At 34.0% G+C, this 24,586-nt stretch overlaps 1 protein-coding gene across 2 annotated transcripts; it reads left to right on the forward strand.

Annotated features, from left to right (window-relative positions):
* The first annotated feature begins 8,076 nt into the window (after nucleotides 1–8,076).
* LOC111051809 lies at nucleotides 8,077–24,550 on the forward strand. 2 transcript variants are annotated; one of them, XM_022338371.2, is made up of 5 exons: nucleotides 8,077–8,657; nucleotides 18,240–18,483; nucleotides 19,521–19,699; nucleotides 23,483–23,554; nucleotides 23,884–24,550. In XM_022338371.2, the coding sequence occupies exons 2-5, from the start codon at nucleotides 18,348–18,350 to the stop codon at nucleotides 23,944–23,946; spliced, it is 450 nt and encodes a 149-aa protein (XP_022194063.2). In that variant the 5' UTR covers nucleotides 8,077–8,657; nucleotides 18,240–18,347; the 3' UTR covers nucleotides 23,947–24,550. The 2 variants fall into 2 exon arrangements, with proteins under 2 accessions (XP_022194063.2, XP_039288717.1); XM_039432783.1 differs by lacking the exon at nucleotides 8,077–8,657 and adding an exon at nucleotides 17,884–17,910 and having other exon boundaries at nucleotides 23,884–24,549.
* Nucleotides 24,551–24,586: the final 36 nt, after the last annotated feature.

The following is a 24,586-nucleotide window of genomic DNA, read 5'->3' on the forward strand; positions in this document are numbered from 1 at the left end:
TCTTCCGCTATTTCCTTAGGTATTATGATTCTCCAGTTATAATCTTGTGGTGTGGTGCGGTGAAATAGGAATCCACGGTATCGCGTGTACTGTCGCAGGTAGTGGGGCGGTTCAGATGGACCTTTGACTGGCAACACCAGGAAAGTATATTCAAATATAACTCCTTCTATTTCCACTTCTAAGAGACATTGAGTGGTTACTCTTATTCTTCTGCTAGGATTAATACCGGAAATGTATACATTGGTAAGGGGTAGTATAGCTATTGCATGTTTATCTTTGATGTTCGAAAACATATCCTCTTGTAATAAACAGCATTGCGAGCCACTGTCAATCAGGGCTTGTAGTTTAGTCCCATACAATTTGCATTCGATATAAGTTTGTAGCTGGCCGTCTGATGTCACATCGGTGTCGTCAGGGTTTTCTAAGAGTGTTTCACGCTGATCGTCCCGGAAAGTGGTGTCTATGTGGAGAGGTTTGGCTTGTTCCTCTAATTTGGTAGATGAATAATTATCCTTTGCTTTGGGGGTATCATATAGTCATGTAGTTTTAGAAGTGCTTATTTCTTGATTTGGTGGTGGGTTATTTGCATGTTGATTTTGGTTGCTTTTGTTGTATGTGCTACTGTGTAAGATGTATTTGTCCGGTTATGATTTTGATGCGTTTCACCTTGATTCTTACGATCTCCATCTCGTTTGTAATTGTTCCCATTCAAGCGATCTCTGCCATCATAATATGCTCCTCTATCCTGTTGTTTATTATTGTAATATTGAGATTTATTTCTAGAACTGTTTTCGAACGATTGACCTCTGCTAGTATTTTCAGGGTATTTTTGATATCGAGTGTTTGCTCCGACATTTGACATTTGATTCTCACCGTTATAATTTTTCCTGAAGCTGTTGCTATTATGATGAGAATGATTGAAATCTCCTGTACGGTCATTTAACTGACTGGATTCAGAAGTAACAGATTGGATACAGTGTAAATGTTCCATTAATTCTTTGCAACTGGAAATCGAAGATACTGCTAGTGTCATGCGAACATTGTAAGGAAGCTTTTTTGTTAATATATTTGCTAATGATGTATCCGCCAAAGATTCGTCTAGTTGCGAATTCTTGCACATCATCTTAGCTACAAATTCAGTATATGATTGTCTGCCTCTATTATCATATGTGCATGATATAATCTCTGATAGTGCGTCCATCTGCTTACGTTTACTCCAATACTGCTGCAGGAATTGGGAGATGAAGTCCTCCAAGCTATTGATATCTCGCATCCGGCTCTGGAAAAACATCAGTGGCTCGCCGAGTAATAGACTGGACAGTTGGAAACGCCATACTAACCAAGAGGTGGGTATCAATTCCTGAATAGCTTTTATTTGATCTATGAACGGTCTGGGTTGCATATGACGATGGGAATTATCGAATTTTCCAAGACTTTGAAAAAGTTGAGTGCCGTTTACTACTTCATTCGGTGTATATTGCACTCGACTGACTGGGATATTTCCATGCGTGTTTCTATTCTGGAGACTCGTTCTTCATTTGCGATCCATTTATCATTCATAATTTTCTTATGTGTATTCACTTCATCATACAATCCGGTTAGCTTCAACTGCTGTCCGCCTATAGCATTCTCCAACATGCCGTATCTCTCACTTGATTTTGCCCCCTCCTCCGCTAAATTTGCCATACATGCCTGCACGTTACTTTGTTCCTTGACTATCTCTATTATTTTCTTATTATTCTCCTCCACTTTCGACTCCATCTCGCCCTTATTTTCTAACACCTTTCCCATGACAGTTCCCATGATAGCGGTGCCCAGCTCCTTACCCAATACGTCCACCTGTTTTTCAACTTCCTTTGGTACGTCATCCAACCGTTCATTTATTTGACAGGTGACGTCATCTATACGAGTTTCTAATTTTTTGATGACTGCAGATTGCGTATCTATTTTGGTATCTATTATATTTCTCACTTCCTCCCTGAAGCTAGAAAATTTTTCATCCATAGCTTTGACATCCTGTCTGACTGTTTTGATCTCTTCTTGTAGGACTTTGGCATTTTCTTCCAATTTGTCCTGGATTATTTTGATAGTTTTGCTGTTTTCCCGGGCTGTTTCCGCTCCTTTAGCTTGTCCTGCTAAGAGTTGACTGAACATGAGTTGTATTTCGTTTGTAGACTCATTTGCCATAAGATTGGTAACATAACCGACTGAAGAGTCTAATGTTGTATTGCGTTTTTCCAGGTTGGTGGCGGCTGGTGGTTGACTGGTCACGTCGGATGGCGACTGGGTGGCGGCACTCTCCGTTCCCTCGGCGATGCTTGGAGCGATCTGCGAAGACGCCGGTACCGGGTTGGACGCCCTCACTCCCTCATCTCCCTCAGCCGGACTCTCATCGGAATTAATCGCATCGACGACGTTATCAATCTTCGTAGAAGACAATTGGGCTAAGTTTTGCGGGTCGAAACTGATGGAGCATATGCTGCCTCCCTCTCTCTCTCGTGGGGTCTCCGCGACGTTGTCCTGTGGTTGTTGATTGGCCGGTGTCGTAGCTACATAGTTTTGGGGGTGGTCGCTGAAGTAGGAGATTTGCGAGTTAGCTGGTGACTGGTTCATGGTGACGTTATTATGGAATACTTCGAGTAAATAGCCAAGTGTGTTGCCAAGTCTCAGGAATATTAAAATGGATTCAGTGATAGTGCCTATTCTGGATAAAATTGTGTTGTGTTAAAGTTTCAAGTGTCATGTACATATATTACAAAAAGACCTTCGAGTGCTACAGGTACGCTTATCAACATAGACAGATATGGCTTACAAATTACACTAATATAGTTCTTAAAATTCTAATTAGGGTCTTATCCTCCTGAATAACGATAGTATTATAATGCCTCAAATAACCTATAACCCTGGTCAGCATACAATGTCTAGATTCAAAGATCAAAATCAAAATTTTACTATAGACTTTTATGGAAATTTCCATCCAATTTTCTCTATTATGAGAATTATGTTATCAAACTCGTGTGATACAGTTTGTCTGTATTTATGCAGCTTGAAAAAATTTTAATTTGAAGAGCAACTCAATTATTTTAGCCAGAACTTACAATAGATTATCAGATATATCTTGTCGAAACAACTTCAGATTATGTTTCTTGCAGCTTTCAGTTTTATCAATAATTTCATTAATCATTGATAGTAAGATTGAGTAGGTAAGCTTTTCATCACGCTCCACTGGTTGGGTGCCATTGTGTGAAGTTGTGCTCCTGGGGGGGTTATCTCTTATGATAGAGTCCCACGTTATGAAGCTATTGTGAGAAGTTGTGGATTGTAATTCCTTCACAGATAATACGATGTTTCTGGTATTTATAAGAGCAGTCTCTAAATTCCCTCTTTTGCGAATAAATTCACAAAAAATTAAGGCCTTCCGGCTCGCAAAATTACTGGGTTCAAACCTCAGCTCTAGCTCAGTGGTAGAAACATGAATTTTATAAATACAAATAATCACCATAAGGTTCAGTGATCGGTAATTGGTAATTCTTACCGCTGCTTCTATGAAGTTCTTGAAGAATACCAGTAAGGAAATTAAAAGAATATTTGATGACTGATTATCAGTAACCATGTACCACTAGAGAATAATCAGGACCAACTATAGTTGTTTCTAGTTGATTCTTAAAACGCTCGTCGTGAATACAAGTATTCACCAATATACCCTTTCAAAATTCCTTAGAACTTACAACGCCAGTTCTTGAAGCTCTCTGGATCCTTATATGATATAACTGGAACCTTATTAATATAATTTCTTAATATACTTGTTCTGGCTGATAAAATGAATATCATCAAAGGATGATAAATATTGAGTGCTCTGAATAAGGTTAATATTATTGATTCTATGATTTTAAGTGCTGCTAAATATTTGTTGGTACCAAAACAGCTCAAACTATATAACACGAGATGAGTTGGGATATAATAAAAAATTCTATAAGTTTGTATGCTGACATAAAACACAAAATATATTCCCATAAAACAGATATGCATAAAATATTCAATATCTCTATAATTCACTTAAATAATCTATTCCTAAAATCTGAATAATTATCACAGGCTTTGCTAACATTCACAATAGTGAGTTTCAAATTCATAAATATATTATTTTAATACTGGTACTTAGACTTCCAGTCAATACAAAATTCTACCAATAAAAACCTGTTCGGTCTATAAGTTTGATATGATGTACTTGGTTCAATTAACAAATTTAATAATTAATAAATTAATATTCAAACATGAGATCTCAGGGATTTATATGAATTCGGGCTGTGCATGGAAGTAAGCTTCCTACATATATTAAATAAATTTATAAATGTTCTTATGAACTATGTGATATTGTTCAACACGTGGTGACTTTTTATTTTAATTCTAATTAATTGGAATAGCGCTTTTTGTTTTAATAATTACCCCACTGAACGTAGAAAAAATGAGCTCATTTGGTTTGACTTATCACTCACTGACTGAAGTTCTAGATGTTCTCGTGGATTGAATTAATTATTTCCAATAATTAATTAGGTAGGCTCCTTTTCGTCACTGCTGGGCTAACGCGTGATCCAGATTTTTATAAGTTTCTTTCGAATTAAAGCTATTTTTATGGGAATCTTTACAATTACGAACTCCTTGACAGCACTGAGTTCACAAATAATTAACATTCAACAAACATACATTACATTTAAAAAAGGGTTTGGCTTAATAATTCATTAAAAATTTTTAAAAGGAAGAAGAAAAAACCCTAAACTCCATGTGCATCCTCTCGGGTGGGATCTTAAGCCAGAAGAAAGAGGTTTTCAGAAAAATTTGCCTCTTCCTAGAATAATTCTGTAAGCTACTCTCTGATTGGCCTTCAATTTAATAGACTCAATACAATTGGTTGCCTTGGGAATCAGGGCTTCCTCGGCTTTATAATAGAAAAAATTAAATAAAAGAAGTTTTTATACAAATATATGGAGTGTTTATCTTAAATTGAATTCATAAATAAATCGTAACATACGATTTTAATAGATAATACATTTAGTTTTTATATGAGTTTTGTATACTCTTGATTTATCATGCTTTTTTGGATTATAATAAATATTTATACAGAAATAATAGTTATTTGTATTTCTACACATCGACTTCCTTTAGTATACATAATATATCCTTTATGAGTGAATTTTATATGATTCAACCGGTCATATGGGTTGATCGAATAATCAGCTGATTCGTTCAGTATTGGTTCTAATAATTATCGATTTATCCAAGATCGACTAATTCTTTTCAAAACGTAAACAAGTAACTCTAACCTCAATGTTCATGCATTTTATTTTTTTTTTTTTTTTTATAATCCGCCAATAATAATTATGCCGCTTTATAATTTTTTGATCTTACCAATGGGTTCTCATAATTATTAAATCACAATAATACATGTTTTCTTATCGTTGTTGATAATGCTATTACTCCTACTCGCTAATAATACTTGATTTGAGTTGATTTACTCTTTGGATAGGTCTAACCTTCTTTCCAATTTTATAGTTCTATTACATTTCATTGGCTCATTTAAAAATATTTGGTGGTTTCTAATTACCACGTGACAAGTTATAGATAAATCGTCTATTTTCATCATCATACCATAATTATTATCTGCTTCAATTTTACTGTAGATGGTTTAGTCACGAGAACAAGCTTGAAATTGCAGCGGCCTTACAGTGATAAACTTTTTTTGTGACTGAACAGCTACAGAACTTACTCATTGATTATTGTATTTATTAACTTGAAGAAGTTTATCGTTCATGAGAATACAAGCTAGACTGCTAGACAACAAAAACTGATAGACTTGAAAAATCTAAATCGAAGTGATACAATACATTTGTCCGTACCTATATAATTAAATCCCGAATCTAATTCAAAAAAATTAGATTCAATTTTCTAGTTTTTGGATTCATTTCTGTGTAACGCCTGTAGAGCGATAAAACAATAGTCTATAGTGACTCTTGTTGTGGTGGTTAACTTGTGAAACTTAGCAAATATTGCACGTTTAGCATTCTCTGTTCTCAAATTTATTCATGAACAGTATAGACTGTATTCGAAATCATACATTATTATTGTATACAAAAATCAGAACCAATACACTGTTCCTCATATTATTAATGGGCTACAACATTTTTCGATTGTTTCAACTGAACAATTCGTTTATAAATTTGGGACTATATCTTAATACTGTACAACCTAAATTCAATAATTTATATTCAAATTCACTTGTTTTGTGGATTCAGATTTAATGTATATCTATACATACTGATCATTGTGAGTTCTACTCGAACAATGATATATCTATATTCATCGCAATATTATTGGTGCCGTACTGTAATAAACAACTTGTGTATTTTTGTATGGCGTATGGGAGTTTGCAAAGAACTAACATCATAATTTCGGTTATCTACCGATAACATCTCACTGGGGACGGTCCTAACATTTACCAAGGTTCATAACTTCTTTGAACCTGCTTCAAAATTATACGATCCCACGTTCAGAAAGTACATGATTTTCACTAAAATATGTACTTGTTATCTGACCAAAATGTTCTTTCCAATACGAATTACTGTCGTATTTTCTCAATTCACCAAACATCAATATTATTTGAGAAACTTTTTTTTAATAAATATCATCCATCTCTTGATAATTAGATGACTCGCCTCAAAAGAGTAACAAACAAGAAAAAGCAATCATATATGGAGCCATCGTAATATGATATCTAACGGAATCAATTAACGAATCTGACAGCAAAGAAATGACGTAATATTACGGCGGTTGAACTTAATTGGATGTCCTGCAATCGACTATATTATGATTGTGTTGTGTATGAAATTAGTGCAAGTCAAAACAAATCTTTATTACTTTAAATGCATATAACGTAAAATGATAGAACGTGGAAATTTGATAGTTCACTATCTGAGTTTTGAGTTTCAAGCTTCTGTGCATCAATTAGTTTATAATATAATTAATGCTTAGTTTACATTGGAATGATTAGAGTGTTTCTAATCAATCAATTGAGGAAATATTATGGGTACCATATATAATGGGTACCAATTATTCAATTCAGCTCGCTTTTCGGTCTTTAGGAGTTAAAGTTGGCTAATTATAAACTAGTTAATTACAAACTACTCTTGTAGTTTGTAGGTTGTATATCTGTATTCTTAGGAACGATAGACTGTTACTAAATTTTAAAACCAATTATATCATATTTGAAAATTATTTATTCACTAGAATATATCAAATCACGAAAGCCTCTGATGCAAATAACTTTCAATACCGGTATCACTATAAATAATTATACAAGATAAATAATCTGAGTTGTGTTATGGCCAAACGAAGCTTCATATCTTCAGTGAATCTATTCTGAATACACATTCAAAACTTCAGTATTCCATCTACTAAATACTAGTAGCCTACTATCATGCTCTCTGTGATAAATAAATCAATCAATCAATCTCTATACTCCGACCAGACAAAACACCTTCAATTGTACAAACATTGCGTGCCAATTGGTAATTTTAGTGGGCTTCACTTCAACCCCTCCAAATCTCCCACCTTTTTCACCCCAATTCTGTGAAAAGTATATTATTTTCCAAAATTATCCCCCGCTGGTCAACGCTTTCGATTTCAAATGATAGACCGATAAGAATTTCTGGGTTGGGGGTGAATCCAACAATTTTAGGGCGAAATCGAAAGTTGCAGCTATCAGGTGCTAAATCAACCCGGCGAGAGAAATATTATTACTAAAGTAGTAAATACATTGATAAGGGATGTGGGGTGAGTTAAAATTATTTTCAAGTACGGGATGAATTGGTAAGTAATGTGGGGCGAGTCAAATATTATTTCCAAGCACTAGATAAGCTGCTGAGGGCTGTAGGGGTGAATTGTGAGGTTAAATCCATGACATCGCCGGGGGCAACAATTGTTGTGGTGAAAACGGCACCTGGAAGGGATGACCCTTGACTCCCCCCCCCTTAGACCATTGCTAAGGGATGGCCCTTCATTCACAGGTGGCACGTCATTTGACATGCGCCTTCTCACCTGAAGGGTCTCTGAAACGTAGTACAAGGGTTGAAGCTCTTACGCGTGGACTTGTCAGTTAGTGTGCGCTACGACTTTATGCGCAAGTGACGGGACTTAGACGAGTAATTTTCCCAGTGAGAGAAAGGACTGGGTTGAACTGGGTATAAAATAATTATAATAGAATGACTATATTTGTTTAATTTTACCATAATATTTAGTACACTAGAATCGGTCTTACTTGAACAAGAAAAAATAGAATTCACTGAATTTGGGTTATTGAAAGTTACTTTACCGATTGAGAACTTATTTTCGGGAGTATTTTATCACGTAAGGAGACTAAATTCTAATAGAGATATTTATTCACAAAGTCTAAGAAAATTCGAAGGTCGATTCATCACTGATATTGGGAACTTTAAAAAATAGATCATTAACAAGTGAGAGGACTTTCAGTTGAACCAGAGGTAGTTCTTTGTAAAGTAAATCATCATCTCAATTTGGACTTCACAGATTAATCGGACTTGCCTTCAAAATCTGTGTAATTTTGTTTGTATGTTTGGTTGAGCCTGGATTCAGCGATTATCTTGGTTAGTATTTTGAATTTTTCAATCAGGTTAGTACATTACAAAATTGATGCAAATTAAAAATTACTCTTCATGATTCTGAATCTACCGTACATGGAATAATAAGAATTCAGAGTCTGCTTGATAGAGTAATAACTAGATCAGAATTACACCTACATAGATTGAATAGTATATTCAATCTATAGGTCTATTCAATCTAATAATTTTCAATCAATTCTATCCAATCTAATACACGCTCTGAGTCAAAAAGCTTCACTTCACAATATCCTGAATGAAAAAGAAGTTGTGTTGTATCTCAAAGATTAAAATAGTCATTAACAATAATATTGATGGAAGTCTGGTAGTGCCATATCCTGTACTATTAAACGAGCAATTTATGTTTATATGTTTAGATGTTTATATGTTTGTATTTCACCGGATCTCGAAAACGGCTCTAACGATTCTCACGAAATTCAGAACACAGTAGGTTTATAATATAAAAATTCTATTGCACTAGGTCTCATCCCTGGGAAAACTAGCTGAAGGACATTAAAAGGATTTATTCATCCTTGGAAAAACAGCTGATAATTTCGTCGTATGTTGATGATGGAAGTGAGTGAGCGAGTGCATGTGTGTGGAACTGAGACAAAATTATGACTCAGCTGTCGAACTTTTGTAATCATTCAATCAGGTACTTAGTGCCAGTTGTACAAGAGCTGGTTAAATTTTAATCCTAATTAATTCCAGTAGAACCAATATGATAAGCTATCTTATTGAAATGGTCTTCCCTGATTTGGATTAAAATTTAACATGCTTTTGTGAGATTTTTGCATTCCTCTGGGATTCAATCTCAATCCACTGTGATTAGATAGAACCTTTCTGTATGAACTATAAATATATTATAATTTCTTCTTTCGTAATAAATTTTGTATACTTTTGTACTCCAGAGCGGAGCTCGGTGCCCCGATATTATAATATTACTTGCTGTTCAACACATTTTCAAGATTCGAATCGTTTTCTATAGAATATTCCAAGGCTGGAAAACAATTCAACTCAAGAAACATGAAATCCAATGCAGTTCATCAAGAGCATACGATGATTACTTTGGATTTTCATAATATCAATAATTATTAATACATTTATTTGAATTCATAAATTCGAGAACACATTATACATTTAGCTAGCAACTTTCATAATAAACTATACAGTCTATTCCGAGCAATGTTGGCTCCTCATCCTCAATGCTCAAATTCATTCATTTACCGTATTTCATCCGATTCATTCACCTTAATTTCATTGAAAAAACACAGCAAATCAGCCTGGGAACTAGCCTACCAACTAATATTTCCTCTGATATGGCTTCCTTGTCACATTACTTCATCACAGCAGCATTTCATTCAATCAAATCAATAAAACTAGAATTTCCGTGAAAAGTAGAAAGGATTTTATTGTCAATCGGTACCCGTTAGATTTATGCGTGTGTGAGTGGTCCAATTATATTGTTAGCAAATCAAATTAGCGGCGTCAATTTGCGTGGGAAGCGGGACTGATTCCAGTTTCTAGCTTTCTGATTGGTCGAACCTGTCAAGAAGCAGTCAACCAATATCCGCTCCACGATCACTGAATATAATCTCTAGAATAGTATTTATATCTATTTATATCTGTATACATTAATGTGGTCTCGGTGTTTTATGTATATTGTGAAAAGATAGAATTGTCCCACGCTTTGAGTCAAAAAGCTCTGAATCAGTGCGGTAATTAGGCACGTCCACTTCACTTCGTTCTCTTTATCTTAATTTTTTTCTTCTTCTTCTTCTTCTTCTTCTACGGCCTCTTCTTACTTCTTGGTCATTGGCCATCTCTTTTTTCTGGTTCTTCTTCAAATTCTACTTCTGCTCACTTGTTCTTCATGACCATTTCCTTTAGATCTTCCACCTCCTCGTTCTCGTTTTCCTTATTTTCCTTTTCGTTTTCTTTTCTGTTTTCTCCCTTTTTCGTTTTCCACATTCATCATTCTCCTGTTCTTTTCCTCTTCTTTCTCCTCTTCTCAATTTATCTTGTTAAACCTTAATTCTAAACGAAAGTTTTTATTTGTAATCTTCTCCCTCATTCCATTCTTGCTCTTTTTCTTTTTCTTTACTTATTCTCCTCTCCTCCTTAATCTCCTCTCTCTCTCTCTCTTCTCTTATCTCTCACCTTTGTCTCCATCGTATTTATTTTTTCCCAATCATCATGCTTCCTCTTCGTCTTTTCAATTCTTGTTAGTTTAACTCATTTTTCATTCCTTGTTCATCTCTTACTTCTCCTCCTTCTCCTCATTCTTTTTCCTCATCCATCGTTCTCCTCCTCCACCTCATTCATTTCTCCTTTTTCTCTAGTCTATCCAAAATCTATTTTGTCCAAACTGTGAACCGGTTCAAATTTGAGGCAATTACTGAATATCTTCTATTGGGTTTCCATGAAAGGTAACGTAGCACTGAACATTTAGAAGGCGTTGGAGGTGATACTACTAGCTAATATAATGAGATTCACTTGAAACTGACGGCATTGGTTAAATGGGGAGCAATGATGTTATTTATACGGGATGCTGATAGTGAATCTCGCTATATCAATGGGCTTTCAATGCTCTACTTGATTCAGTCCTGACCACTTCTAGGTAGAAGTCTACACACCTACATTTATCTCAAACTGTCAGTATTCCTTATAAATAGCATCAATGCTACCCATTCAATTAATGCTGACAGTTTGAAGTGAATCTCACTGTAGTTCCAAATTGGATGTGTTTAATAGCTTTCCAAATCCTAAAATGAATTGATTCAAGTGTATATCCACTTATCCCTCATAACCCATATTAACCATTTTAAGCAAAGTAATTTACATCTGATTGGGTGCTTACGGTTTAAATGCCGTATTTTCCAAATATGTATAATAATTATTTTCTGGGAAACTTATTCGATGTCTAATTACTCCGAAGTAGTTTCAGAGATTGAGCAGATGTGTTTATTCTTGAAGCTTAATAGTCTTAGTGGGTCAGACCAGTGGAAGTAATAGGGAAGAATTATAGTATTCTATGGTATGATCATTTTTTGGGGTGAGAGCAAGTTGAAAGACTGTGCAACAGACTAATGACTAGTTTCTCAGTAGTTCCTTGAACTGTTTATCCATTCAATAACTTTATTGAATCGATAAACATGAGGATTGCGTTTCTACAACGCTCCATAAACTTATTGAATCCATAAATCTCTAGATAAACTAAGAAAAACGTTTTGCTGGTGATATTTTCAAAGCTTTTCGAATCGTATACTACCAAGGTAAGAATCTATCAAAATAAAACATTTTCTCAGGAATTTTTGTTCCGATTATTACCTTTTGAGATTTTGAGGCCAAAAGTTTGAATTTTTGGGTCAGATACTTTAAAATTTGTAAATAGATGAATTCATGAAATTCTGAGGACATAGATTCTTCATAGTAATAATGAAAAATTTCCTGAAAACAATTTTTCGAGAAAGTTATTTTATTTACAAAAAATGATCGAAAATAACTTATAGTTGAGAAGTTTTGTGAAACGGGACCTGCAGATAGTAATACATGAGTTGTGGGGTTTACTTCGAATAGTGAGCATTGATTGAATGGAAAGCATCGATGTTACTTATGAGCAATGCAGACAGAGTGAAGTGAATCTCATTATACCTACTTGAGTTCAATTGCAGTGTAATATTATATTATAAATATGTAATTTCAATATAAGCCTAGGCCACACTTATCATGCAGCGTTCCGATCCTATCACGGATGGTGCCTGACCTGGGATGGTGCATGCCACACATGTCCGCCATGTCATCTGTCCCACCACCACCCCTCAGCCCAATTGAAATATCGGGCCTGAGTATGATCGGAACACTGCATGACAGATGTGGCCCGAGCTTCAGACCAACTATTTTGTCACATACACGTCCTTCCAAACTTGTCTAGCGTGCGCACATCCTACAGTCAGCTATCATCTACTTAGAAGACTGAAATATTCATAAAACTGAGCAAAGGGTACATTATTGGAACAAGCATTTCTCTTCTCAATATGAATCTACAAAATATTAGGCCTACTATTCATTGAAAACTTCTTCATTACCCGAAATAAGTCCAAGCATGATTAAGAAATAACACTTTTACAGCATTGCTTGGCAATATAGGATAAAATTATACATATCTTCATCTCTAGAACTCTTTTGTAACGCTTTTGTAACAGTTTTAGTTACAATTTGCATCACAAGACCCACTAACCTCATTGTGACTTTGGACTGATGCAAGTAGGCTACCCTTTACTAACAACCCCCCCCCCGCACAATACTTCACCCCCTCTCTTCAGAGTCATTACCCGCCACTCTGAGAAGTTATTGCCTTTAGCTGAACATTGGTATTATTAGTGGATTCACTTGAAACTGTCAGCATTCCTCTAATATATTAGGCCTATGCAATAATGCTTCCCGTTCAAGCAATGCTCACTATTTGAAGTCAATCTCGTAGTGATCTATGAGCTTGATCGCCATCAATAATGCAAATAAAGGGTGACCGCACAAAAATAAGTGCAAAAAGAAGAACCAAACCAATTGCTGTTGTAGGTATAGTGAAATCGATATGAGGCCTCTCCTACTAAACCAAAATTCGTGTCAATAACCCCTCCCCCCTTCTACCTACTACTATCACTGACTCCTAAATTGCATCGTTACTCTGCCGCCCAGAAATCATTGTGTTAATAAATTAACGACGGTTTGAATATTAAGGTCAGTAAGTAAAGTTTGCGCTGACCCATAGCTTCTAATAGATCTGCCTTGACATCGAAGTCTAGTTGTTCAGTAAAGGTGCATTTTTATTAAGAGTCCAATAATTATTGTTTAATTGTACTGAGAAAAATAGGAATTTATGTAGGGAATTAGTGTTGAATTATGATAATGCAATTGTTGACCGAAACTGGGAATCGTTTCGAATAATGAAAAAAGTTTTCAATACCTATATATGATGGATAATCTTATTGCGATCAAATTCAATGTGCATCGTATCTAATGATTCACAATGTAAGGATACAGTAAACAAGGAACTACTCTCATACTAAACACTATTCCATTTTTGTAAGGTAATAGTATCTTTGAATGTGAATAATTTGAAAACGGTTTCAGATATCGATGTGCGATTTCGCAAGTCATTTTCTCTTGGAATTCTTTATCAAAATAAAATAGCATATGACCACCTCCCTGTTCAAAAAAATGAAGTTAGATTCAAAATGGAGGATCCAAGATGACGGATCAAAATTTTGAAATGACAGAAAATTAGTTTCTCAATTCGAATAGGATCCCCAATGGCGTATTACTGCAAAAAATATATACTACTCTTGTAAAACAGATAATGTTGAGCTGAAAATGGAAAAAAATGAGACACAGATGTTGTCTCTTCAAAAACAATCAATTTCTTAAAATATTAAGCTGTTTTCATAATTCTCACCAACTATGTATATACACTTCTATACTACATTCTGCAACAGAGTGCAGTGCGTTGCAACTCGTCAGCTGAAGTGAGATTCACTACAGACTGCAGACTTTGAGCAAAGCTTGAATGGAGAGCATTAATTTTATACATAAGAAAAGCTGATATAAATAAAAATATAAATCTCAGTACTCTTTTAAATTATTTTGTGTCGGACATGTTTCGGACATTAAAGCCATTTTCAACCTGAAACATGTTGTGACAAAATAATTCAAAAGGGTACTGAGATTTATATTTTTATTTATATTAAAAGTAGCCCTAAAGAAAAAAGACAATGAAAAGCTGATAGTTTGAAGAGAGTCTGACTCTATGATAACGCACCTGCACCTGCAATGGGCATCTGCCTTCACAATCATCCTCTAAACTCTGCACTACACTGTCAGCATTGTTTATGATTAACACCAACGTTTCTCATTCAAAATATGCTGGCAGTTGAAGTGAGTCTTAGCGTAGCTTTGAAGAAGCTCATCTTCGGCGTTTACTGGTTAGGCCTTACCACCTTCAGTCAGTTTTGTCTTATTTTCACAAGTTCAGTCTTAGAATGCGCTCATGCTGTTACATATGAATCACAGCTCACTAAAAGCTTATAAGTAGTAATCCCCGCTTCACATGCTTACTTACATGTTACATTAGTCGAAGCACAGTTCTAAATATTATTACATTATTAGACAGTGTTCACTGTTTTCTGAATGTGTCTGTTTTAACTATCCTGGGAACTTGACTATAAACCCGCCACTAGTATAGTATGCTTCTCACTCATCCATAGGTATTACCTCTTCCACATTATAATTTGTTCTTTCTTCTTCTTCTTCTTCTTCTTCTTCTTCTTCTTCTTCTTCATCTTCTTCTTCTTCCTCTTTCTTCTTCTCCTTCATCTTCATCTTCTCCTCTTCTCTCTCTATTTCTCATCTTTATATTTACATTTATATTGCTCATCTTTCTCTTTTTCGTTATCTTTCTTTATTTCTATCTGTTTCCTATTTTACTTTCTCTTCCTCTATTTCTTACTCTTATTATTTTTTCTCTTTCTCTCTCTTTTTCATATCTTTCTCTCTTTTCATTTTCTTTCTCTCTTCCTCTCTCTCTCTCTTTTCTGCCTTTCTCTTTCTCAAATTCTTTCTTTTTTTCTATGTCTTTTATTTCTCTATCACCTTCTCTTTCTCTTTATCTATCTTTCTTTCCCTTTCTCTATCTCTTTCTCTTTCTCTATTTCATTCTCTTTTTGTTTCTCATTCTATTTTTATTTTTTCTCTCTCTTTTCTCTTTCTTGTTTTCTCTCTTTTCCCCTTTCTCTCTCTCTTTTCATTTTTCTTTTTCTCTTTATTATTTCTCTTCTTTTTGCAAAGCGCGCGTGACCTAGTTTTAAAACCCTGATGCTCCAATGGTTTTGCCTTGCTTCATATCATCAAATTTTCAAACTGTACACATGATCAGCCGTTTGAAATAGATACGCATGATCAGCTGTTTGAAATTGAAGAAATTCGATAATGACGTTACAGCCAAGTTTAGGTTGGGTGTGTGGAATGGACAATTTATTGATGAATAAATATCGGGGCATCGAGCTTCGCTCGTTATTTATTTATTGATAAACAGAACACAGTTCTTCGAAATGATTGGGGAAGGACAAAACTGTTTCTTCCCCGAATTTTGATTTATACACTATAAATGGTCCAAAAAGTAGGCTATGTTTCATACACTTGAATTCAGGTCCAATTTTCAGTCAAAATATCTAAAAACAGAAAAGTTCTAATTTAGATTGTTTACAAACCAGACTGAATAACAAAATAACACTCACTAATCACTTAAAACTGTAAAATAATTAATTACTTTGAATATTATGATATATATACTCTAATTTAGAGTGGTAAACCATGTCATATGTCAACAAATCAGATTATTTTGATAAAATTTCTAGATAATATTTCTCGCGAGATACGGTAAGCTGATGAATGATTACACAGCTGATCTCCCACACAGGCACACGCATCTTCTGTTATCGACAGACGAAGAAATTATACAGATCTGTTCTTCCAAGGATGAATTATCCTTTTAATGTCCTTCAGCGAGTTTTCCCAGAGATGAGACATAGTGCAATCGAATTTTTATATCATAAACCTACTATGTTCCAAATTTCGTGAAAATCGTTAGAGCTGTTTTCGAGATCATAAATAACCAGATATAAAAATAGCCAGTTATAAAAATGCAAACAGACATACAGAAATTGCTCGCTTAATATAATAGGATCTCAGAAAAACTTAAATATTTATGCATTTCTGCAATCTTACCCATCATCCCCTTCAATTTGACGTATTAAACTTGAAGATTGGTTCAGTGGTTACTGAGATCTCAGGGTTGAACTGGTTGATCTAAATAGATAGATTGTCCATGTATGTTATCAATATAGGTACTTATGAAGCTTAGAGAAAGCGTCATGTTTATTGAAGAGGAAAATCACAGACGATACAATTCTACCGCCTTCCTCAGGGCTTCTCCCAGCTCCACACTCCACTACTCATGCTCCATTATTGTATGATCTTGAAAATCTTATAAACTTGGTAATAGCATGGAAGGCTGCAACAAACCTATCAGCCTCAACCCAGCAATAAAGCTGTACAGCCACCCATTGAAAAACTGTTATAAATGGCACAATGATACCGATATTATCCAACAGCAATCTTCAACTGTTTTCTTCAGCTTACAAACAGGTAGAAGCTGTAGATTCACGCCGAACTGTCAACATCACTAATAAATGATCTCAATGCTTCCCATTCAAAAAATGCTGACAGTTTGAAGTGAACGCCACTACAGTTGCTAACAGATTTGCTGAAAGCACCTACTTCTATTTGTGTAGGGACTAATTGACCACTTGTCTTCACCTGCAGCTGCAACTAGAAGGATCGAGGTGCTAAAGTTGAGAGTGGTGGGTTCGAGTCCCATTTAAACAGTTGACACTTCGCATCGCTCACTGGTTATCGAGATCGGGTTATCAGTCGGCTGTCATGTCCGACTGACTTTCTCAATTGGCTCTCGTTAAAAGTGTGGCTACATGTCCTTCCTTTAGTCTTTACACTGAACAGAGTTTCTTGAAATCAAGGATACCGCGAACTCTCTAACGCAAAGTTGTAAAAAGTCTGTTTCAAATGCCTCTGTCACCCTCCTTCACTGTGTGGAATTATTCTAAATGTCTATTGACATTTATTCAGTCATGTGTTGAATTGTGAGATAATATGTGGAGGCTAACAAAAGCCAAGAGATTTATCATGAATATGAGAGTGAATAATCAAAATTTCTAGTAAGCTACTTCCTGTTCTTTATCAATTCAGGCATATACCATCCCCTATCATATTATATTAGTATATTATACTGTAGAGTTGAATACCTATCAAAGATATTCATCTCTGCTGGTCCTGCAAACGGAGAGGCCTCTTATCATCCCATTACTAGGCCTACTGATTGAATAAGCGCTGTTTTCATGTTCATTCTTTGAAAGGTTTTTTCTTTTTTGTTCAGCCTTTGGAAGGGTGATTGCTTATGGCCAACTCCACTAAATGAATCTCATAATTATTTCCCTCTCTTTTGGAACAAAACGGTGATTCATGATATTTCATGTCTCACTCACGCACTGACGCACAAGCCTAGGACTGATGTCACTATCATCTTCAACAAAAACTTGGAACATTGTGCACACCACTGTGATTCGCATAACGGCGACGGGAGCGAGAGAATAGTCCGGTCATGCAAATAGTAGTGATGTGCAAAAAGGCCTTAATTGGCTATTATTTTGTAGACATGATAATCAATTTTAATTCATTACAGTTGATCAATTATTATTGTCTATGAACATGATAATTTACTGTTAATAAATATAATTCCTTGTGTATGAATACATCTATTTATTGTCTATGAGCATAGGCCTGATTGCACAAAAGCCTGTTCAATTAAAATTTAACAGGCTTTTGTACAACCATGCATATTAGTCTCTATTTTTTATTTCAGGCTAGGCTCATACTGTTTCAACATTCAAATTGAGTTTGATTGTCTTCATTGATATCAATGCTGTGTTTATGTTTCAGCTTCAGTTGAGACTGGTCTCAATAATGCACTGGTACCGGTACACTACTAGTTGAACATGGAGTGACAAAAAGCAGATTTTCAACATTTCACAACCAAATTACTCAAAAATGGGCTGCGGCTCTTCAAAATCGACATCAGTGACTCCCATGGGGGGCGACCAGAGACCCTCGAAACCCCCCAAAACCACCAAAGTCTCTCCCATGGCTTCAGTGGACGACGATATCTCAATTTCGGCAAGGACGTGTAAGAATTCAATCTTCCTATCTGTTTTTTCTGTCATGGATTTATTATTATTCACCAATGATATATAATTTGAATTTGTTATTACTTGGTGTGGAAGCCACCGTATAATAATGAATCATGTACATCATAGCAATACTATACAGCGAGGTCGCAAATACCAATTGGTATTTGGCTTTTAGTAAATTAATATTCATACCAATGAATATCATAAAAATGATTGTATTATCAGTAAAGTCAATCACTTATTACACTTCAATGGAGATTCAGCATTTCAGTACAAGATACTTCTTTCAAGTGTTATTTAGGCTACTCAACTTTTGTTACATTCCACTAGAATGCTTTTCGCTCGTCGATGTTCAATAGTAGAATTAATTTCAAGCATTGCAGTGCAATACTCAAATACGTATCCTCTTATGAAATGAACAGTTATTTTTAGTAGAATATCTATTATCTATAATATGTTAGATCTATATATTTTACTATCTTTGTAGACCTACTGCTATATTTTATTAGAATATATTATGACTTCATCTTCGCCATGCCATCAAATAAAAAAGTATTTATATTAAATTCAATAGAATCTTCCAAACTCACAATAAAATGGATGAATAGTGAAGGAGAAATCTCTACAAATAGAACCCCTGCATATAAACCCATATACCTATTATCTATAATGCAAATTCAGATACAGGATATAATAATAAAGGATATTATTGTGCAATCTGTAATCCACAAGCTTCTATGAAATAGCATAGAGAAACAATAGCGTAAGTGCTATTGTGCTTATGCTATCGTTTCTCTATGATAATAGCCAATAAATACAAATTTTTACGTAGTATAGAATGAAAAAAGTTACCATATACTGTCAAAAATTCCATTCAGAAGGCTTTCTTCTTACTTATATCAATTTTATAAGACCAATGGAGAACAGTACGGTAATATACCGGTACCGTACGGTACTGAAGTCTTGTTCTATAACTGTAACATATCAAATAGCCTACTTACCTGATTGATTTTGAATTGTCACATTTCTCTAGCACAAGGCCTAGCGTTCGAGGTACCCCTGGATGATGACGAGGGGGGTGACGACCCTAGTCTAATCAAGAAGCACCCCCCTAAGAGGCTGCAGAGGCTGGAGGATCAACCTCCCCCTCCCAATCTCACCCACGAGATGCTAGAAGAGAAATTGGCTGAAGCCGAACAGAGAAGGCAACAGGTGAGCTTAATATAGTCAGAAATTGTTGAAAAGTAATCTATACATATATCACATGAGATGCTGGAATAGAATATGGCTAAAGTTGAACACAGAAATTGGAGAACAGAAAATTAAATTGATGAGAATAGGATATTAAATTGGTTAGAAAACTTTTATAAATACATTACAAATGACTGAATTTATTTTTTTCTTTTGGGTATTGAACAATGTAACTGATATAACTTTTCAACTTGATACAATACTTATTAAAACATATTACTTACAAATACATATTATATGAATATGGAATTTAATTTGCTGGAATACATACTGTAATACTTGTAAAATAAAGGAAGATACATCAACCCGAAATTAATCGACGATAGAATGATCTAGAAATAGGCCTACATGAGAATAGATATACATTATAAACATTGATGATGAACGAATTCAATTATTTGCATTATTAATAAAGGTTGTTTTAAGCAATATGGAAAGAGTATTGTTTACAATTTATTAATGACTTACAGTATCTGAATGAATTATTCATAATAATGTATTGATAATACGGTATTATTATATGGAAAATAAAAGCTAACATTTTTGTGAAAAATTTTATACTTCACTAAAAATGTCAAATAAGAAATTTGGATAGAACGTGCAGTTCTTGAGTTACAATAAAAAAACTGAAGTCCTTGCAACTCAGCCACAGAGGATGAAAGAGAATTCATTCCTTCTACTTTGTGACTTGAATTCACATTGTCAGACCAGCAGTATTTTCAGTTAGGGCCGTTTGCACAGTGACAGTTTAAACTAAATTTCATATTGAACTGGATTAAATCTGTATCAAGTCTAGTTTGTTATAATGTGTTTCATTTTTAGTTTAAGCCACCAGCTGATGATTAAATCGAGTTTAAGCCTTGACTGTGCAAAAGGCCCTTAGACATCTACTGCTCAAATTGGAACGCCAGCACTGTCTAGTGACAAAAATTGTTATTAAATCTTAAGCCTTATTACACTGACTCAGTTTGCTTTAGATTGTGACATTATGGTTCACTATTTCATGAAAAATAAGGAACAAGTTATGTAGAGTTATGTCTACAAAAAAGTATAGGGTATTTGTGTTCCAATAAGTTAATAGGCTAATAGGTAGGCTATTGAAAAACTAATAGGCTCATTTACTTCTTCCATTCTTAGCACCAATAGGCTATAGCCTAATTATATAGTAGCCTAGTCAAGAAAAATGTTGAAGGTTTCCATTAAAATTATCTTAATGAAAATGTTAAATGATCATCTTCCTTAGGTACTTCAATATCATCTACTATAAATACAAACTTAGGTACACAACAAATAGATAATTTTATCTATAAAAAGGTAGTGACCATAATTTTGAGAAACTAAATGTTTAGAGAGTTCAAAAAACATGGTTACTGCATGGTTCACAAAAAAATACTATGAGAATGTATACGGTACCGAACCTAAGTAAAAGTTTAGTCAGTTAAGTAATTCACTTTTTGAGCTCTATAACTCTGTGTTGAATAAATTGTGTCATTGAGGAGTTATAAGCGATAATTTAAAAATCATTTTAACATTATCAGTTATAACATCAAAACTTGCGGTGCAAGACGGCTAAAATTGAGTCTGCGTACGCTCACACCATCTAGCTGCGAAAAATTCAACTAGCCTAGAGCTCAGTAAAATATTGTATGTCTCCTGTTTTTTTATTATAATTATCAATATTATTAATAATAATAATAATAATAATAATAATTTTATTAATGGAGACAACAGGATAAACCCATTTTGCCTCCTTCACACAATACAATATTTTCAACACATTATACAATTTGGAATACAAGAAGATAAAAAATGAAGAAATATACAATTAATATGAAAGAATACAAATAATCATTGAAGTAATTGTAAACAATAATAATTGATTATAAGAATAATTATTAAACAAAATAGAATCAAGTAATAATAAAAAGAGAAAAAAAGAAGAAGAAAGAATGAAGAGAGAAAGGATGTCTGTGTAAAACCAAGAATGAATAATCAAATTAATAATAATAGAAATTTTATAAAATCGATCACAAAAAGACAGATCACATGCTACCCAACCAAGTTATATGAGATCTTACGGAATTTGGAGGGGGAGAACCAGAAGACGTCTAAGTGCTCCGAACAATGATTAAAGATTCTCTGAGCTCTATTTAGAGGAGAGTTATAATGACTTACGGTTCTAGAGCGCGCTATATGAAATGAAAAACCAGAACGGCGAGCAATGGTATTTACATATATATTAATTTTTGATAGCAAATGGGATGAATCAATTTTATTATTTAGTAAATTATAAAGGAAAATAAGTGATTTGACATCGCGTCTTACTTTCAAAGAAGTAAAATCGAACTCATTTCTAAGTGAATTGGAAGGATAATCAAAAGGACAAAAGATATTATGTTTTCTGTAATAAATGCATCTCAAAAATTTGTTCTGTAAACGTTCCAGTAGATAAATCTGTTCATTATAATATGGATTCCAAATTTCACATGCATATTCTAACAGGCTTCTCACAATTGACTTATATAGAAGTATCAAAGGCTCTACATCACTGAAGGGCGAGCAAGTCCTCAAGATGAATCCCATCTGCTGATTGGCTCTATTAACTGTGTACTCAACATGTGAGTTGAAAGAGAGGTCATAGCTGAATACCACCCCCAGGTCCTTGAACAATTCCACCCTTTCCAAAGGGATACCACTTATAGAATATATATTATTATGAGGAGCGGATTGCCGGGTGAGACTCATGAATTTGCATTTATCTACATTAATTTTTAACCCATTTGAATCACACCATCTGGACATATGATCAATATCTCTCTGCAAATTGTAGTAATCATTTGGATCCTTAATTTCTTTAAACAACTTTACATCATCTGCATACATGAGACAGGAAGAGCTGTTGATAACAGATGGAAGGTCATTAATGAATAAAATAAAGAGGAGTGGTCCCAGATTAGAGCCTTGAGGTACGCCTGATGGGCACTGAAAATATTTTGAATTGAAATGATGAATTTTTACATATTGAATCCTAGCCTCAAGATAACTCTGAATAAGATGAACAAATTATAAACAACTTGTTTTTTGCAATATTCTGTATGTATTATTGATTTTAAAGTTCAAATTAATGGATTAACAGGGCTGCGAATTTAATAAATTTGTTGGCAGATTTTTTTCGGTACGGTAGCCTAAATATTGTTTTTTGCTTCTATAATTAAATTTATTTATTTTTAATTTTTTGTTTGAATAAAATATTCTCTATATGCTACTATATTCTCTAATAGTACTCTCTATCACTTTTATTATTATATTAAATGAAATATTGCACAACTGGCATTCTGTATACGGTAGTTTGGTTGACACAAGTGCGGACCTTTATAAACCAATATTAGGTACCGTAGCTTTCTCACAAGTCACTTCTAGAGCTCATAATTTCAATTATTATTGATTCATTGACTACCGGTAATAGAATATGTTTTTATTCTACAGAAAAACAAATAAAATACGACACAACAATAGTACCTAGTTAGTGGACCCACTTATCCATAAAGCTTGGCACATAATAAATATGAGTAGGCATAATATTTATCCTCTGCAAAACAAAATTACTACTACAAAAAAGAACGATAATATTCTTTTTGTCCATAGACAATTAGATTTGAACCCCCTATAACAATGTTCTATATCAACAGTTCAGGCAATTTATGGCTCAGAACAAAAAATTAATTTTATTTGCTTTCTGTGCAGATACTAAACCAGAGAATTCAATCGGCTAAAGCTCGCCAGAAAGTGAAGAGGAGTTTGCTCAACAACGAAGAGGTAAATAATGTGACAATATTGTGAGAGAATTAATTATTAATCGCAACTAAAATCTACAGGTCAATTCCACAGAAGTATCTATGATAAATGATAATATCAAATACCGTATATAAAAAAATCTATGGGCCATACACACCATTTCAATTTAAAGGAAGAGTTTTTTACTTTTTCTGCATTCGTTCGTGACAAATTCATATTAAGGTAGCGGATTTAAAAAGTACATCTATGTGTCCTATATACTGCATAGCCTATTTTCATATTGAATTTTTATGGATAAACCAAGTTTTCAATTACATCAGAAATCAAGTTGTATATTTTTGTGTTTTTAGGCCAACGGAAACGATTTGCTGCTGGAGAGTATGAACCAAGATCCATCAACTGTAGCTCTGTAGTTTTTTAGTCAGTTAGTGGTTTAAAATTATTTTACTTATGTAAATCAAATTATAATGAAAACGGTTGCGATATCAATTAATGAATTGTGAACAAACTGCCTCAACATTTATCAAGTCATCAACTTATTGAAACTTTATGAATCAAGAGGTACGTTTTTGAAAATAATTCTTTATGGATGTGATTGGATATGAGAAATTTATTATCATAGATAAAATTATTAGATTTCACTGTGATAATTTGAGAAGTAGGGTACGGTACGCCTTTGTGAGAGGACAGAAAAGATATACCGGTAATGTAAGATTGGGAATAAAATAATAATCTTGAAAATTTATTGAAATTTACCAATCAAATGGTGTCTTTCTAGATGTTTTTGTTATCTTAGAAATTATGTAAATAAGTTAAGAAAACAAATTGAGCTATGTAGATAGGTACATCTTAGTAGAAATGTGTTTATCATTAGATTATATTGAATTTGTTTGAACAAAAGTATAATGTAATATTAAATATGATGCAACTTAAACTTAACTGATCTTAAACTTATACTGATCTTTTCGAATGATATCATATCAATTAATGTAATAATAAAAATTACTATATTCTCAATACATCAAGCAATAACGTCTGAAGTGAAATATGTTA

The sequence above is a fragment of the Nilaparvata lugens genome, chromosome 7 (genome assembly GCF_014356525.2).
Source record: "Nilaparvata lugens isolate BPH chromosome 7, ASM1435652v1, whole genome shotgun sequence".
Taxonomy (NCBI): domain Eukaryota; kingdom Metazoa; phylum Arthropoda; class Insecta; order Hemiptera; family Delphacidae; genus Nilaparvata; species Nilaparvata lugens.

Coding starts and splice junctions, on each gene's coding strand:
- LOC111051809 (XM_022338371.2), top strand. CDS start 18,348: ATGGGCTGCGGCTCTTCAAAATCGACATCAGTGACTCCCATGGGGGGC. Junction 18,484..19,520: donor CTCAATTTCGGCAAGGACGT/GTAAGAATTCAA, acceptor ACATTTCTCTAG/CACAAGGCCTAGCGTTCGAG. Junction 19,700..23,482: donor CCGAACAGAGAAGGCAACAG/GTGAGCTTAATA, acceptor CTTTCTGTGCAG/ATACTAAACCAGAGAATTCA.